Source organism: Chaetodon auriga, chromosome 17, assembly GCF_051107435.1.
Source record: "Chaetodon auriga isolate fChaAug3 chromosome 17, fChaAug3.hap1, whole genome shotgun sequence".
Taxonomy (NCBI): Eukaryota; Metazoa; Chordata; class Actinopteri; order Chaetodontiformes; family Chaetodontidae; genus Chaetodon; species Chaetodon auriga.
The window spans coordinates 12,346,675-12,363,864 of NC_135090.1; the positions used below are offsets into that span (position 1 = coordinate 12,346,675).

General features: G+C 45.1%; 1 protein-coding gene across 6 annotated transcripts in view; it reads right to left on the minus strand.

Annotated features, from left to right (window-relative positions):
- The window catches only part of clasp2 (cytoplasmic linker associated protein 2), a 52,519-nt gene that overhangs the window by 3,933 nt on the left and 31,396 nt on the right, over positions 1–17,190 (minus strand). Inside the window, exons 16-39 of one of the 6 annotated variants that reach the window (XM_076755312.1) lie at positions 16,941–17,108; positions 16,120–16,160; positions 15,602–15,754; positions 14,949–14,972; positions 13,530–13,631; positions 13,239–13,265; positions 12,204–12,230; positions 10,678–10,851; positions 10,394–10,438; positions 8,717–8,824; positions 8,303–8,365; positions 7,571–7,677; positions 7,372–7,395; positions 7,035–7,190; positions 6,650–6,741; positions 6,501–6,564; positions 5,759–5,818; positions 5,442–5,444; positions 4,809–4,972; positions 4,391–4,469; positions 2,182–2,325; positions 1,858–2,001; positions 1,611–1,717; positions 1,032–1,173 (exon numbers count right to left, since the gene is read on the minus strand). In XM_076755312.1, coding sequence (XP_076611427.1) covers positions 1,032–1,173; positions 1,611–1,717; positions 1,858–2,001; positions 2,182–2,325; positions 4,391–4,469; positions 4,809–4,972; positions 5,442–5,444; positions 5,759–5,818; positions 6,501–6,564; positions 6,650–6,741; positions 7,035–7,190; positions 7,372–7,395; positions 7,571–7,677; positions 8,303–8,365; positions 8,717–8,824; positions 10,394–10,438; positions 10,678–10,851; positions 12,204–12,230; positions 13,239–13,265; positions 13,530–13,631; positions 14,949–14,972; positions 15,602–15,754; positions 16,120–16,160; positions 16,941–17,108 — 2,218 coding nt within the window. Of the gene's footprint in view, positions 1–1,031; positions 1,174–1,610; positions 1,718–1,857; positions 2,002–2,181; positions 2,326–4,390; positions 4,470–4,808; positions 4,973–5,441; positions 5,445–5,758; positions 5,819–6,500; positions 6,565–6,649; positions 6,742–7,034; positions 7,191–7,371; positions 7,396–7,570; positions 7,678–8,302; positions 8,366–8,716; positions 8,825–10,393; positions 10,439–10,677; positions 10,852–12,203; positions 12,231–13,238; positions 13,266–13,529; positions 13,632–14,526; positions 14,545–14,948; positions 14,973–15,601; positions 15,755–16,119; positions 16,161–16,940; positions 17,109–17,190 lie in introns of all 6 variants that reach the window. The other 5 variants (XM_076755310.1, XM_076755311.1, XM_076755314.1 and 2 more) reach the window with 5 other exon arrangements.

A 17,190-nucleotide genomic window follows, 5' to 3' on the forward strand; every position in this document is an offset into this window, starting at 1 on the left:
AAGCTTCTTGTTGAGAAAATCCCGTCAGTGTGATTTTCAGCAGCTGACATCATAACAAACAATAAACATGATTTTATCAGTGGCTGAAGAGGATTAAGGTCAGGGTCATCTGTCCCATAAACACTGAATGTATGCCTCTCAGTTCCCACGCCACAGGGGGAGTGCTGGAACAGATCAGATGTCAGGGTCGGATACAGTTCATGTAGGTAGCTGTGTGTGTGTGTGTGTGTTTAGGCCTTTGCAAGCATCAGTGTGGTAGACGGTATACACAAGTATATGGTGTCAACCTATTTATTTTTCAGTTGACATTGTGCATACCCTCTTCTAAATCCCCTCTGATGTACATGTGGAGGTTTTGTGTAGGCATGAGGAGTGATGACTGTTTAGGGTAAGAATATCAGGGTGAGCCAATCAGAAGCTACTCAAACAAATCAAACAAGATTTGCTTTTAGAATAGCAAACAGTGTCATGATGCTACATTGGTTCTGTTAGGGTTCGGGCAATAAATTTAGTAATTACATGCTACTCGTATGGCTGCTTTTATGAACAGTATAATACAGTGTGGTTCAGTAAGTGTATTTTTGGTGTATTTTCCTCAAAAAGAGTTTTGGTGTTGTATCAAACAATGTTTCATTAACCCCTCCATGAAACGGGACTCGCTCGGTCATGAACCTTATATATCAATGTGTGTGAATGCCAAAGCTTCATCAAAAAATACTGTCACACTACAACAGCTGAGTTAACTAGTGTTGTGAAGCTTCATGAGGACACTCCCTGGCACCTTGGTAATGTTTAAGCCTGTTCTTCAACACCTGAAAATGGCTGCTCTCCTCCACACTAACATCTGTAAATATTTCACTTTTGTTCTCATTCAAAGTCGCGTTGCCATTCCTGAGTATGGAAAGATCACACTCACTTAAAACCAAAGCTGATGGTGACGATTACAGAAAAAAACTTCCACATCAGCCCTGACAAATACTGATGTACACTTGCGTCAACACGTACGACTGCCATCTGTCTGCTCTACTGACCTCTTCTCCCTCCCGCCGTTGGACTGGCTCATTCATGTCCTCTTGGCTGCGGACGCTGAAATTCTGGATCGCCTCGGTGACACCTTTCAGTGAGCTGTAGATGTCCTCTGAGTTCATGTTCTCTGTGTCGTAGTCAAATGCACTGCAAGCAAACGAGACAAAAAAAGCGGACGCTGAGCCAGGCTGCAGGATTACAGGTGGCACGAGACATCAGACTGACAGCTCAGTATCACCCCAGATATACCCCACGAATGATATGTATTTCACACAAACAGCATTGATCATGTATGAATAATCGTGCATCTCAAGACTATTTCTTTTTACATCAACTGGAGACACAAAGGAGAAGAAGAAACATGCTGGGTCATGCTGATACTACTGAACTAATGAGGTTTAAGCAATATGAACATCTGCAGACTTTACTCCTTTCTGCTGTGCACATCTTGACCTGTGCTCATGCTAAAGTGTCAATGATTGTCAGATGGATTTTCCATTTCCATGATGTGTGATAAGTGGAGTTTCAAGGCCTGTCTGTGTGCTTTTTGAAGAGAAGTGTGTGTGTGTGTGTGTGTGTGTAACCTTGGTGAGGGGGTGTTCTGGGAGGTGTTGGTAGGGGAAGTGACCGGGCTGGACCAGCTGGCTGGAGATCGGGGGGTGTGGCGTGTGAGAGGGCTGCCCATTGGTGCCTGAGGAAGTGACAAAAAAAACAAAACAAAACAAAAAAAACAAGTTAGAAGAGGTATGCCATTAAGGGTGTAATGATTGAAAACTGTAGCATGTGTGACTGAAACACTGCGTGGTTTGACTGATTGGTGTGTGTGTTCACCTGTGCAACACCGCCAGTGTTCTTCAGGTGGTTTTGAAGCAGCTTGGTGGCTCCGTCCTGAAAGGTTTTGGGCAGAGCTGCCAGCAGCATGGTGAACTCTGGTGTGTTGAGCTGGAACAATGAGATTAACACCGACTGGGCTGCCTGCAACACACAGAATACACCCCACTCAGTTAGATGGCTTTCTGGACGAATCTCCACTGTCTTTCCTGTGTTTGTGTCTATTAGTGAATGAAAGAGGGCGGCATTTCTTTCCAATAACTTGAGAATTATCTGTGGGATTAACTGGTATAAGGAGGCTTTAGAGTGTTTGTGTGTCAGCACCTTTCTGACGTCAGAGCTCTTCGGTTCAGTCGTCCAGGTGATGATGCGGGAGACGGCCAGCCGAGTCTCACTGGAGTTCACAAAGTCTGGAGCTTCCATCTGTAATGTCAGCGTCTCGATATACTTCAGGATGGCCACCTTCACCTGCAATACAAAAGCACACATTTAGAAAAATCATTTGTAAGTTGACTGATAATAAAAGAAACGGCAAGGCCAATATTCACCTGCAAAAACACAAATACAGTAAAACTATAAAAAACACACACACACACATACACACACACACATATGACTAAGTGACTGACAATGTTCACAGTCAGCCATGTACAGCCACAGCAGATTGTGCATCTCTTGGCGGTCTGAAAATCAAATGATGAATCAGTGAGAGAAGATCAAAATGCATTGATGATCATGCTTTATTAAAAAAAAAAGAAAAGAGATGACAAATGGCAAACAAAGGAACCAATAAATGCAAACATTCGCCGCAGGCTCCGAAACGCCACAACAACTGAATCCTGTCCTGATTTTCCTCCACTCCTCCCTCTCCTTTTCCGTCTCTCTACATATGCACCTCAAGGACCAGAACTTCCTCCGAATCACTTAGCAGCATCGTGCGCACCATATAATTGCTCCCCCCGGAGCGCACTGACCTGGGAGGACTGGCTCCAGGCTGCGGCCTGCTCGTCTATAGAGCAGGCGTGGCGGCGCGCTCTGGGGGGAAACAATTTTACCCCGGACCCTCCCCTGCCTCGCCCTCGCCCGCAACACGAGCTCCGAACAGGCTTCAGAGAGAGAGAGGAGAAGCACCGCGTCAATCAACGGAGAAAGAAGGGTAGAGGGGGACAGGGGAGGGCAGGGGGGGATAAGAGAGGAGAAGGAAGAGGGAGGGAGGGAGGGTGCAGAGAATTTAAGAGGAGTAAAAAGAAGGGAAGTAGGCTTGGGCGAACCAGAAATTTTATATTATTCTGAAAATCTGGCAATATATTATATCGTTTACGCCACAAGGGGGCAGCACAGAGTGTCTAGTTAACCAATGCAAACCAAGTGGTTTATGAGGCTTCATGCAACAGTTTATGCTCTTCGTAATGACTGGCGTGCTGCTGAAATGCTCTGCGCTGTATTAACATCCCTATAATGTCCACGCTTACTGTTGTCATGGATGTAAGGAAAGTGCACAGGTTGATCTCGCATGCACCTCAGGCCTGTCTTCAGGCTTCAATTTTATTTTTTCCGCGCAATATTGATATATTTTATGATTTTTGGCAAGTCTAGTAGTTGCATGTCCTTCCTTCGTCTGTCTAATTGATACCATGCTTTAGTTTTACAGTATACTGCAGGACTGAATTTTATTTCATTGAGCATTAAGGCTGCCATATTACATGTTTCTACTGTCTCATGGTATGAAGTTTATTTTCTTACTGCCCTTCCCTCGGCTGTGAGGTCATGCTATGAGCTAATAGAAAATTTAACTATGTGAGAACAATGTTTCTGCACTATTAAGAGTTTCTTCAGATTAGAGAGTGTGTCATTCTGCGCTTAATTTTGTCTTGAGGGAATTTTACATTTGGGAGAGGAGGGTGAAACTGCCCAAGCCTAGTCGGAAGGCAGACTGACAAGGAACGAAGAAGTGGTGAGAATGGGGTGAAACATCGGGCAGGGAAGGGTGTGCAAGGCGGGAAGTGTGACAGAGAGATAAAGGGTCGGGAGAACAAGGAGTGAGGGGTGAAGGTGTGGGGATTGGGAGGTGTGGGTGACGCTAGTCAGGCAAGTTGTTGCTCCAAGGGAAGGGTTAGTGAGGGAGAGAGAGGAGGAAAGTATGAGAGGATGGGAAGAAAAGTTTGAGGAGGAAAGCTTGAAGGGAGTGTCCACACTGACGCAGGCAAAAAAAGCCAGTGGAGTGGCGACATCACTCACTATCCAATCACAGCCCAGGATTCAGGGTTTTGTGGGGTTTTAAGGCAGCTCCAGCATGGGCAGGCATGAGGTCACATCAGTACAACAGTTACCATGGTTACACAGTCCCTGAGTGTCCAGCCTCATCTCTGTCCTTCCCTCCCTTACTCAGACGGTCACACACCCTGCTCTCTCTTTAAACACTCTCTCGACACACACACAGACACACACACACACACACAGACACAGACACACACACACACACACACACACACACACACACACACACACACACACACACACACACGTCATTTACCTTGAGGTTGGGCGTCTGTGTCTGGTCTACAGTGAACCTCATGAGAATAGTAAACTGGAGGTCGTTGGGGAAAGACTCTCTGTCAGAGAGAAAGAAGACACTCTAATTAAACTTCCAGCGCACACAGAAACATCTCAAGAGTTCAGGATCTTGACGAGTTAAGATAAATTACTGCATTAGACCATGTGTCAGAGGTGAAAGTACTTGTGTCATTGCCCTTTCTCCTGCATAAACTACCATTTGTGTATGTGTAAAAAACAAGTGAGAAGGATGTAAAGGATGTATTGATCCTCAGAGGCCTTCTATTCGTTTCTATTTATAAATTATTCTCACTCCATGCTCAAATACAATTTTACCAGATACTTAGTGTATCTCCCATGCTGTAAAATGTAAATCTGTATGTAAGTGTGACACGCACCGTGTGACATCCAGGGCTCTCTGAACTTTGGCCTGCACGGAGCCCAGCAGGTCGGCTCCCATCTTCTTCAGCAGCTGTGTGAGCAGGACAAACAACCAGTCCTGCAGATCCTCCTTATGGACCTGGATGAAATCTACCAGTGTCTCCAGGAACATACTGAACACCTAAACACACACAGGGCTTGGATCACGCAGTGACTCGTTTAAGGATTCATAGGTTTCATGCACAGTCATGCAAACGTGGAGTCCTGCATTCACACTGTATTTACAGGTTATGCTGAAGCATCATGTGAAGTTAGTTGTTATTTACTCATCATTGCAGCAGCCCACCGTCATTCCCAATCACCAATCAAACTTAACATCACCCAAATCCCAAACTAATAATAGATATTAGACGACACCACAATGACACAGTTACTTGACAATTAACAAACACAAATCAGACTGTGTGGCAACTGTCTCTACATGCCAGTGGTGGATCTCAGCAGGACAATGTAGTTACAGGCAACATTATATGAGGTAGGTTAGTGAGAGATTGTTATGTTGTTGCCCTGGTAACTGGTCATCCAATCAGATTAATGAAGCAGATATTCATCCAAACATAGATACAGTAACACTGATTGGCCAAACTTACTCTCTACAGAGAGTTCCAGGGTGGGGTGGCATGGGGGGGAGAGAGAGACACATCTGTTAGCATCCTGAGAAAAAACACCTGCGTGTACTCAGCCTGAGTATTTGCTCACAATCTTGACTTTTAATCCAACATTTGCAGAAATGGAAACAGAGTCAAACAGGCAAGAGTGACAACATCTTTAAAAATGTGAAGTGATGTTTTGTGCACACTTGGAAACACCTGAGAACTGAGCGAGAAGTTGAAAAACATGGGAGACGAAAAGTGGGAAAGGTGTGGGACAGATAGATGAAGGCAGGATCCATGGTGAGATGCAGTACCTTGAAGGAGGCTGAGCTTATACCGGATTCTGCTGTGCCGTACACCCTGCCGGAGTCTCGCTGAAATTCATCAAATCGTCATATGTCAAACGAGGGGGAAGTGAGGAGGATGCTCACACGCCTTACGACACGTGTGAGGCAACGGGCACTCAAAAAACGGCCAAAGAGAAGTGGCAGTGTTAGAGAGGTCGAACCGCAGCTGGTTAGTCAGAGAGAAGAGCTGGCAGCCCACATACTTGTCTGTGCATCGGAGTGAGTCTGAGTGTGTGTGTGGTCAGTGTCGTCGCCTCAGACTGCAGGGAGGGGAAAGAGTGGCAGCGAATGCAGTGAGCACAGCCAGCGGACTGGCTGCAGTGACAGAGCAATCCCACAGGGTGGCGGAGAGCGTGAGGTCACACTCAGGCGTGGCATGCCGTTAGAAAACAATCCGTCGCACACTCTGCATGCCTGTGTTTATTTTTGAGAGTGTATATCTTTGTGTGTGGACATCTGAGAACACAATGTGACCTGTTTATCCCGTCTTAATCTCTGAACTTATTCAAAGGAACATCCGTGGCTGTTCAAATGTATCTGGGTGGATTAACAAATAGATCCTTGTCTGTGTTTTGGCAGAATCCGGTACAGTGAGGGATGGTGGGATAAACAAAACCAAAGTGGGTGAATAATGAAATCTGTTTGAAATGATACTGGAAATGAGTGCTGTGTGTCTTTGTGTGTCTCGCTGCGCTGCATGCACTCATACCTTACTGTGAGGGTCTGCAAACATCCTGGTGAAGATTTCACACAGCCTCTTCAACTCCACCCGACTGCAGATGAACAGCAATGACAGTTAGATGAAAATCAACAGTCCATTTATCCTCTGAGAACACATCTGCCCGTTCGGTGGCTGACCTGAGAGTGCGCTGGTTCTTGAGCAGCGCCTGCAGGCCCAACAGCCCCTCCTTCCGCTCTGACCAGTTGGCACTGGCGCAACGGTTCAGCACCTGGTGAGAACCACAAATACATAAATGAAGAAATTTTGAGCTTGATACTGAAGTGATAAGACTTTCAGGGGTCAGTACAAGCATGGACCCAAACCAGAACTCAATATCCCTGATCATTGCAGATAATTACTCATTTAAAATATGAGCTTTTGAGCATTTGCAAGGCTTCAGAAGTGATGTTTTTTTCCAAATGTAAGGATTATACATTCTGTAATATGTAGAGTAATCAAAGAGATGCCCTAATGCCCAATGTGGTTCACAGATTTTTCTGCTATACTGCGGTTGCTGCTGACCTCAGCTACGTCTTCTGTCTGCCTCATGTAGGTGGGGATGGCTCCTCCATTCCTGGAGCTGTAGGACCTCTCTGAGCAGGCGCTGGATGCGTCACTGTTGGCATCATCGTCGGAGTACATGCCGTAATTTTCATACCGCCGCCGTGCTGGCTTCTTCTGCGGATAAAGGGCAGAAATGGGAAGGACATGAAATGAAAATGAAAAGGTAGACAGAGTAATATCAGGCAAAGGCAAAAAACATGCACACACACACTCACACACACACCTAGCTTGATAGAAGGCAAACACAGCTAAACATGCATGCACACACAGGTAAGAGGCAGGAGAAGAAGCTGACCTTGGACCGCATGTCTCCCAACAGCTGACAGCATTAAACAGAGGTAGAACCGTGGGTTAGTTAACACACACACACACACACACACATACACACACACTCCAGAAGGTGTGAGCTGCACATGGTGGTATCTTACTGGATAAGTGCTCAGAGTTATGTTTCTTCTTTTTTTATGTATATGTGTAAGTGAGTATTTTCATACCAGTGCATCTGCGAGAGCCTCTTCCACATCAGAGCCCGTATTGAGGACCCTCATGGCACTGACTGAGGATGAGAGACGACTGGACTGACTGATGCCAAAAGCTGATCCTGCAGAGAACCACGCAGACAGAAAGAGGAGGACGGACAGAGTGACAGCAGGAGAGAAAACTTTAGACTTCAGACCTAAAATTGTCACTGAGCTGTCTCTCGCTAGTCCACTGATGATGCACCATCCTCCTCACCATCCACTCTCTGACATTCACTCAACCCACACACATGCTACGTTTCCCATGAGCAAACCCTGTAAGTTGATGTGATGACTCGTTAGGTGACACTGCAGGTGCCACTGGGGGAGAAAGAATGATGGACAGAGAACACAGGAGAAGGTGTTGGCGTCCCTGCAGAAGAGGGGCAGGGCTAAATACAGAAAACAAATGGGCACTGGTAAAACTGGCACAATGGTTTGTCAGCTGGCGACTGAACGGGCGGAAACATGCGATTCCACTGGAAGGTTCGACGTCCTGGAGCAGAATGCAAAAAAAAAACAAAAAAAACAAAAAAAAAAACAAAACACGGACGCTGATGGACAAGAAAAGAAACAGGCTGACAAATAATACAGGAGGAGATGCGTGGCACTAAAGAAGAACAAAAAGAAAAAAACGGAGCGAAGAAAAAAAAATTAAGGCAGAGTGGGTGGGTGAGGTACGGAGAAAGAGATGTACTCAGCCTTCACCTGCAGCCCCAAAAGTGTCAGGTGTGTGGAGAGCTCCGGTGGAGCGAGAGTAGCTCCGCGTCGCTGCAACCAAGATTAAAACACACACACACACACAGAGTTTAACACTCGCACGCGCACACACGAGACAAACACACACGAGCCTAACAGTGTGTGAGAGTAGAAAGACAGGCTGAAACACAAGCAAGTGATTTCTTTTCTTTCTTTCTTTTTTTTTTTTTTTTTTTTTTTTTTAAAAATCACTCTCAACTTCTTGATTTTTATAAGTTTGGTTTAAATCAGACGCTGATTTAAAATAAAAACCATCTTTCTCTGGTTTGAGATAAATTTATGGAGAAATGAAAGGTTTCTCTTCTCCTTTGAGGGCTTATTCGTCTTGATTTTACCGGTCATCCCTCCACCGCTGCTACTCACCGAGGGGTGTGAAGGAGCGTACGGGGCTGGTGTCCCGGCTGCTCTCCCTGCTGGCCTCTCTGCTGCAGCCCTGACTCATACTGGGTCGAGGAATACGACTGCCCCGAGCTAACGCCACCCGGGTTACGACACCGCAGCAGAGGAAAAGATGAGGGGGGAAACAGGGGAAGAAGGAGCGGCAGAGAGAAGAAAAGTGTGAAGAAGACAACAATAAGACAAAGAAGACAAACATGAGCAGTGACAAAGAAGAGAGAGGTGAAGGTGACATGGATAAAGACAGAACAGGCAAAAGTGACAGACACAAGGAAGAATACGAGCGCAGGTCTGCTGGCTCAGAGGGAGCATCTCAACACCTCAGAGGACTGAAAACAGGACTGCAACGAACTATTTTCAATTGTTGCAATTATTCCACCAATTATTGTCTCAATTAGAGCCACAATAAGAGATCACTTTCATGATTGACTAATCTATTGACTGTCATTTTGGTTTATTTTGACGGTATTTAGGGCCAACATCTGGCATTTTGAGATAATGGGGATAATGCACTTTTTTTTCTTTTCCTAATATTTTTCCGTGCATAAGTGAATCATTATTGCTAAATAAATATTCATTGGGACCAGAAACAAAGAGATGCTGCTGGGTGCCAGTGCATGCACAAACATTGTTTATTAATGTAAGATTGCAAATGTTCATTCTCTCTCGGCACCTGCTATCTACTGATAAACGCTGCTGTTAAGGGCGCTAAATTAGGTCGTTTTTGATTACTTGTGGACATTTATTTAGGTAATACATTTTTTTAATTGAAAATAAATGCACTGCAGACGTCGTGCAGATCGACTTGAGCAAACAGAAATAATGCAGACGTCATTAGTGTTAAATAAATGTTGATTTAAGTGCAGCAGTCTCATTTGTTATTGTTAGCAAATTGTTGTACTTGCATGACATCAGTATTATACATCAACCATCAGTCGTTCACCTCTAAACACTGGCATTGATTTGACCGACTGACAATCCAAAATATTTTGGTTTATTAGTTTACAACCAAAAATACAGCAAAAATTCACATTTCAGAAGCTATAACAAGTTAACTTTGGGCATTTTTGTCTCTAGAAAAATGACTTAATTGATTATCAAAATTGTTCTCTACTACTCAGCTGTAGGTGAGATGCACCCAAACGAAGCACAGGACTCCTGGACTCACACTTAAATAACACAGTCTGATGACCACATCCACTCACAACCCCGCGTTTCACAGGCAAACACAGAATAGAAAAGGAAGTGATTTGAGAAGAAATAAGCGATCGAGGGGTGGGCGAGGGGGGGGGGATCTGCGTTTTTCATCCAGTAGCATCGCAATCAACGTCACTGTTCATTGCTCTGTTGATCAGTTTCAGCATCTACCCAGCCAGTCAGGGTTAATCACAGCCTACCAGCGGGGTTACACGAAGCCCTGATGAAGCTTCGCTGCTCCTGCCAAAAGGTCCGCTCATCATACATTCACAACAGGTTAGTAAAGAGAGAGAGGTGGTGTTCATTAGGTGGGGAAAGCGGGAGAGGTTGCGAGGTTTGTAGTGATGGATGGAGATAAGGAATGAGGGGTGATTTTTAAGATGAGAATGGAGAGATTGAGGTGAAGGGGTGGACAGCAGGATGGTGTGGTTGAGGTTGAGTCTTTACCTCCTCTGCTTGCTCCGTTGTAGATGGAACTAATGCTGGAAGGAGCTAGACGACAGGAGCAGCAGGGGCAGGAGGAGAAGGAGGACAGGAGGAAGAACAGAGGAGGAAAATAGTTTAGTTGAAATCCAAAGGTAAATATTAATGACTGAGTGTCGTTGTGTCTGCTGCTTGTGAGAGTGAGAGAGTCTATAAGTTTTAAGCAGTTGTTCTAAACTTGATGCACATAAAAAAAAATAAAAAAAATACTTCATTTGTTCAGCTGTAATGAATGAAATCAAGCTTACCAACAGACAGGCGGGTGGGGGAAGAGTCTCTGGAGCAGCCCTGGCTGCGGGGGATGCGGCTGCGTCTGTGTCCGTCCCCGCTGCTCCCAGCCAGCACCCTCTGGGCCCCTGAGCTCATGGTGCTCAGGGCCGTGCTGGTCAGCACGCGACCCGGGGAGCCGCTCCGGCTGCCGGCTTCAGAGACACGCAGAGAGACAGGAGGACAAAGTAAAGGACAAGGAGGACGTAAAGTCAGACCTTACTCAGGAAACAAGTGGCATTTAACAGTGAAAGTTCTAGATAAATGAGAGCAATCCCCATCTAATGTGAGGAGCTTCATTTTAAAAATGTTTTCTTATACAAAGAACTGACACAGACTGTTGCTACTGTTCTTCAGTTAGTGGCACTAGTTTCCAACTGTATGCATGTCAAAAATAGACAAAACTTAGTGCAAACTTCACAGTGTTTGATGTCATTGGAAAGAGGATTCTTGGGGATAGCAAGTGGAAAACCACGAGAGGAAAGTGCAGTTTACAATGTTCAGTGAAATATTTGTACAAAATCTTTCATATTAAGAACTACAGTGGTTAATGTGAAGTTTTTGTCCTCCCCATGACACCCTGTCTCCAAATGCAAAGCCCACAGTGTGTCCAATTGTACAATGACTCACATTACTATCAACCTGAGGACAAACAGGTGAGAGGAAGCTGCCCTGCAGTGCCGAGGATAAAGTGTGCGAACAGACATTTGAAAACAAGCTCCAGGGTTCAACACATGAAACCGAACCTAAACTGATTTCAACATGAGTGAAAATGAGTACGCAGACCAGACTTTCTCGCTCGCTCGCTCTGACACACAAAAACTCAACTCAAGCCACACACACACAAACTCAACACATGGAAAGTTTCTATGTTCTAATACTGAGTGACACAGAGCTAAATAAATACATCCAAATGACAGGAAAAAGGCTAAACAGGGATTGTTCTGGTATTTAGAGAGTACCACTTGTAACTTTTCAGTTATACAGTGGCTGATCATTTATTCATTTCTACACTTTGAACTACTTGAGCTTGTTTAGGACCTGTCATCCCTTTATTTAAGCTAATTCTATAAACAATTCTATAAATAGGATTAGAAAAACATATTTTCTACAAACTGTAGAGAAGACAGTGAACTATGCAAAAGGTGCTATTACACCAAACAAAATCTTAAATATTTGCTTGGGATCTAAAAATCTAAAAACTGAATTTAAGGAAAGATCTTCATCCCTTTTACATTAAAAAACACAAAGTCTTCTCAGTCTTTAGGCTACATCCAGGCACACATAAGAGAAACACAAGTGTGCCAAAGCAGTGTGTTTAGCATGATCATAGAACAGCCATGTTCCCAGTCTGTGACTACAAATCCCAGCATGCCTCAGCCAGAGTGGGAGGAGCCTTAAGTGAACCTTTTCTGGGTGCACGTGAAGGAGGGGGCAGTCGGGGCAACAAAGGAAAGGCACTAAAGTCACAGAGAGCGGGTAAAAAGAAGTAGCGTTGTAATCTTACCACCAACAGGGGTAGCAGACTGAGATCCTGAGCCATTAAGCCCATTGGTTGGGAGGAGGGGGAGAGCAGAGGCGAGGGGTAAGGAACAGCAGATTAAACCAGATGAATTATGGGTGTTAGCGCAAAAAAAAGGCGTCATGGGAGTTAGAACACAGAGCACGATGGGAGCGCATCCTGGTGTTCCATATCAAGAATGACGGCGAAGTTGAAGCACCATGATCTGAAGCACCATGATTGAATAAATCCATTTATTTAAGAGAAAACAACTGCGGAAAATGTGCTGCTAAAACAAACACACACACTGAACCAGCTGCAGATGATAGCCTGGGAAAAGCAGTGCATGTTGGGACAGCTGGCATATGTATGAAGCGAAGCCTGTTCACAATGAGGAAAAGAAAATGCCCCAAACGTAAATATGCTCAAAAATATCCACACACTCTGTCACACGCACACACACACACACACACACACACACACACACATTCTGTACATAGAAGTCTTCCTAAGCCTCTGTTTAGCTGCCATTTCCTCTGTTTCTGCCTGTTGTTCTGAGATTTGGTCTTCAATCTAAACGTCTAGATCTGATTGGTGCACTGGGCTGTGGTCCAATCGCTGTCCACTTTTAAAACTGGTTTCCAAGCCATCACGCTAATAGGCAGCAAGTATTTTTGGAGAGCAGGTACACACAAATCTGCTGTATGTGTTGCAAACGTAGCTCGGTGGCTTGAGTTCCCTCGTGTCTGCTGAAGTATTTTTAACAACCTAAATGACAGCCAGAGCCAGGCTTGAGCAGCAGAAATAAACTGTCCACCACAGCACCCTCAGTGATGAGACACAGCATGCACGAAGAACACACACATTAAAACACACACACGCGCGCGCGCGCACACGCACACACAGTCGCTCCTCTTTTGCACAAAATACTCCGATCAGAATGAGAGCGATAGCAGGTGGGCCACAATTCCCACTGTGGTACACAAACAGACACACACACACACACACACACACACACACTCTGACACACAAACAGAATACCTGGTGTGCAATCGGATTCGTCGGAACCTGAAGGCACAAAAACATTTACATGGAGCTTATCGTCACCGTGAAGGCAACAAGTAATGAAACTCCACAACAAAAGGCTGAGAAGCTACACACACACACACTCCAAGAAGCTCATACATACACACACACACACACACACACACACACCCTAATGCTGTTGTTGTGTGTGCATTTATGTAAGTGGACTTGACACCCAGGATCTTTCACTCACAGCTGGGTTTACAGTCATGCTGTGTGTTTGCGGAGAGGTGGAGGGATACGTACGTTGTGACTGGGAGACCATCTTGGTGCGGCTGCGTCCTCGTGAGTCCACCTTGCTGGACACGCTGCTGGCAGTGGACAAGGGCTGCTTGGTACGTACACGGCCTGTATGTATGCGGAGGGACAAGTACGTTAAAAATACAAAACACCCACACTTCTGCACTTTGTATGCTCACTCATCTAGTCGCTACCTGTTTGCAGCTGAATGAAGCCGAGAGCCTAAGAAGCACTACAGCCGACGAAAAGCTACTAATGCTGGAAGCTGCTGAATGGACGTCAGATTCTAATCTAAACACTCAGATTCAGCAAAGTGCACACACAGATTAATACACCAGGGATGCTTCAGTGGATCAGTCTCAGTGAGAACATACAGCCTATTCAAAACAAAAAATGGGACGCTGTGTAAAACATACAATTAAACCGAATGTGACATATCCTCTATTGCAAAACAGTAGGAGGACATTATGATGTTTTACCTCAACTTCATCCTCATAAGCGAGGATGGGGTGAGCTTCACCACTTTGCAAACACGTGACTGTATAAAGGATGCTACTACGTGGGCTCGGGAACACTTTGTAAATGTGCTGTCTGCAAAGTTTGTTTGATTGCATTCTGTTTTTGTTTATGTTTTACACAGCGTCCCACCCTTTTTGGAATTGGGGCTGTACTTAAAATCTGAAACTGTAATGACCCAGCTAGTGATCTATCTCCAAGTGTTGATTGTTTTAATGAAAATCCGATCATCCAACCCACTTACAAGTACAGTTTTGTGTTTACATTAAGCCTATTGTAATACTGTAGAATGATGGTAAATTCCAAGATTGAGAAATTTTCATTTTATTTGTAGCCTTTTGAATTGAGTACAAGAGTTCCAATATATTGATTCCCGGTGGTTCCTCTGCCGATGACAACAAAATCTGAACATCAATTTTGTCGACTTTCCCAACTAGAACATCCCTAAAACATGCCTACACACACATCCACCTAACCACAATCTTACCATTGTCTGACCTGGTCCCTACAGACAGACAAAGAAGGAGCAGGTTGTAAACGACACATTTCACCTGATATGTGTATAACAGCACTACAACAGCACATCCTAATAAAACCTCGACAGCTGATTGATACAGTTTAATAAAGCTGTTGACGGTTAGACCACTTCTATATTAAAAGCAAAATGTAGTAAAGCAGAAGATGATCTTAGATGTGTTTATCAATTAGATTCATGATGTGTTGAGTGGGACAGTGATACAAATGAGGGTCGAACAGAAGGCTGACAGCAGGGGGCGCTGTGGCCACACACTGTAACTAAAAGACGTGTATGGAGTGGTGGACTGGAATGAAGTGAGGGAAAAGAGAAGAAAGAAAAAAAGAAAAGCACGAGTAGGTTGTAGCCGGTGAAGCAGAGTGAGATGATCTTACCATCCGTTTTATCAGAGGCATCATCTTTAGGAGCAGAGAGAGAGAGTGGAGGAAAGAAGAGGGAAGAAACAAAGGGAAAGGATTGACACAAATGATTATTGAAAGTAAAAGATACGAAAGGGAAAGGAAGGGAGAAGGAAGGGAAAATGAAAATTGAAAGCGGCAGTAACGAGGGAACACAAAATAATGAAAAGGAATAAAGAATGTAAGACAAAGAGAAAGAGAGGAGAGACAAGAGAGGAGCACAGTGTGCATTAGTTACAGAACATCTGTTTAACACCGAACCATGCAGATGCAGCGGTCAAAACAGAGAGACACACCAGCACAGAGGACGATATTCATCTCCAGAACATGCACACAGAGAATATCCACACCGACACATACACAGGGAACGTTAACAGGCAAGGAGCAGGCAGCAGAAGAGGAGAGAGCAGCAGCGGAGAGGACGACTGTGTGAGTGTGTAGGTCCGTCCTGTTTGGTAGATGTGGCGAGCTTTTATAGGACGTGTCTTTTACTCATGTCTTCAACCTGTCTGAAACTTTTGCGGCACTACTTCTCCTCAGTAGGAGTCTCCATCTCTGCGCGACATCCTGCTGGTGGCATGCTGACCGATGTCTGATTAGTCATCTCACTCGACTGACAGGGCCCTTACCCAGTGAGGAGTAGGAGCCGGGGGGCAGACGCCCCGCCGCCCTGGTCTGTCCGACGTGCCGGTGCTTAGCGACTGCTGCTGCATTTACATCCACGTCGCTACGGGAACGTTGCAGGGAGGCCGACCATGCCCCACCCTTTGAACCCGCAGGGACTGGATAGGACAGGAGGAGGAGGAGGAGGAGGAGGAGTGTGTGGGAGAAGGGATGGGAGGTGATGAGGGGATATATACATCACAAACACATGCAGGCACCACGCTACACCAACACAATACTGATACCATACAGAAATACACAAAACAGCCAGACACATATACGCATATGTGTGCGCACATGTGTGTAGTCACATAAAAACATAACAGGAAGTGGCTGTACGGGGCTGGACACAGGCAGATGTAAATGAGAATGATGGGAAATGGCTCTGAAGGAGCTGATGTTTGTCATAGTGTGTGTGTGTGAGCATGAGATTATTTAAGAAAGCGTGTGTGTGCGTGTGTGTCTGCGTGCCCGCTTGACTCACCTCGCCCCGGAGCTGCAGACCATTTCGAAGTCAGAGGCCGACTGACAGAAGAGGGAGAAAAGTGGGTCAGTCCACGGCAAAACAACAACAACACATGTGAAGAATCACATCGCGGTAACAGAGAAAAATACATTCTCTTTTTTTCCTCAATGACAAAAAAGAGCTCGATCATTTTTCGGTGAAGCAGAGTGGAGGGCAGCTACGCTGCTTTCTACAAAGATACTGAAGATACAATATATCATAATAAATATATTTACTGCATTTTCTCCATTTCTGTTCGAACAGATTGGAACCAGCACTGTCATGCTGCTTATTCTCTGAGCTTCAGCCACAGACTTTAAACCTTATACTTCCACACTAGATAATAACGTAAAGCAGTGTGGCAGGAAGGCTTAGCTCCAATTCCAGCCTGCTTTGGTCTTAATTTTGCACGTGGATGAAGCAAAACAATGACAAATCCCAAACTGCTGGGGTTAGACAATGCCCTGGATAACCTTCTTGGAATTTCTTTGTTCCACTTCCGCCAAGCTTTCACCCAAGCAGATGAAGTTACTGGGGATTTTGTCTTTTGCCTTTTTTCCCTTTACTGATGCAAACAACAGAAAAGCTGGTAAAATGAGAAAAGGAAGGAAAATAAACTGAGGAGATTCGATCCATGTACAACACGGTTGTCCAACAGCGGGTGTGTAGGGCTACAATAACATTTCTAAAAACGACTCCTGTCAAAATGACTCCAATCTTCATTTTCCAGACTCAAATGTAGTCTCAAACCCGAGAGGCCTACAGTAAACTCTGGAGGAGCACTGCTGAGTGTTCATTACTTGAGGCTCTCTTGAGAGGAGGATGAGGAGCGGTCACTCTGGGGAAGTGAGGCCACGCTGCCAGAGCTCTTCAGGCAGGACTGAAGGGTCCTCTGATACGATGACTCCAAGGAGTTGTAGAGAGCGTCTGCCTCCCCTGGAAAGTGGTTCCTCAGACCCCAGTAGGCCCTGTGGGAGACAGCAGGGAAGAAAGAAACGGAGATGGCGGTGAGATATTGCACTACTTCTTTTCTTTCAGATCATTTGATTA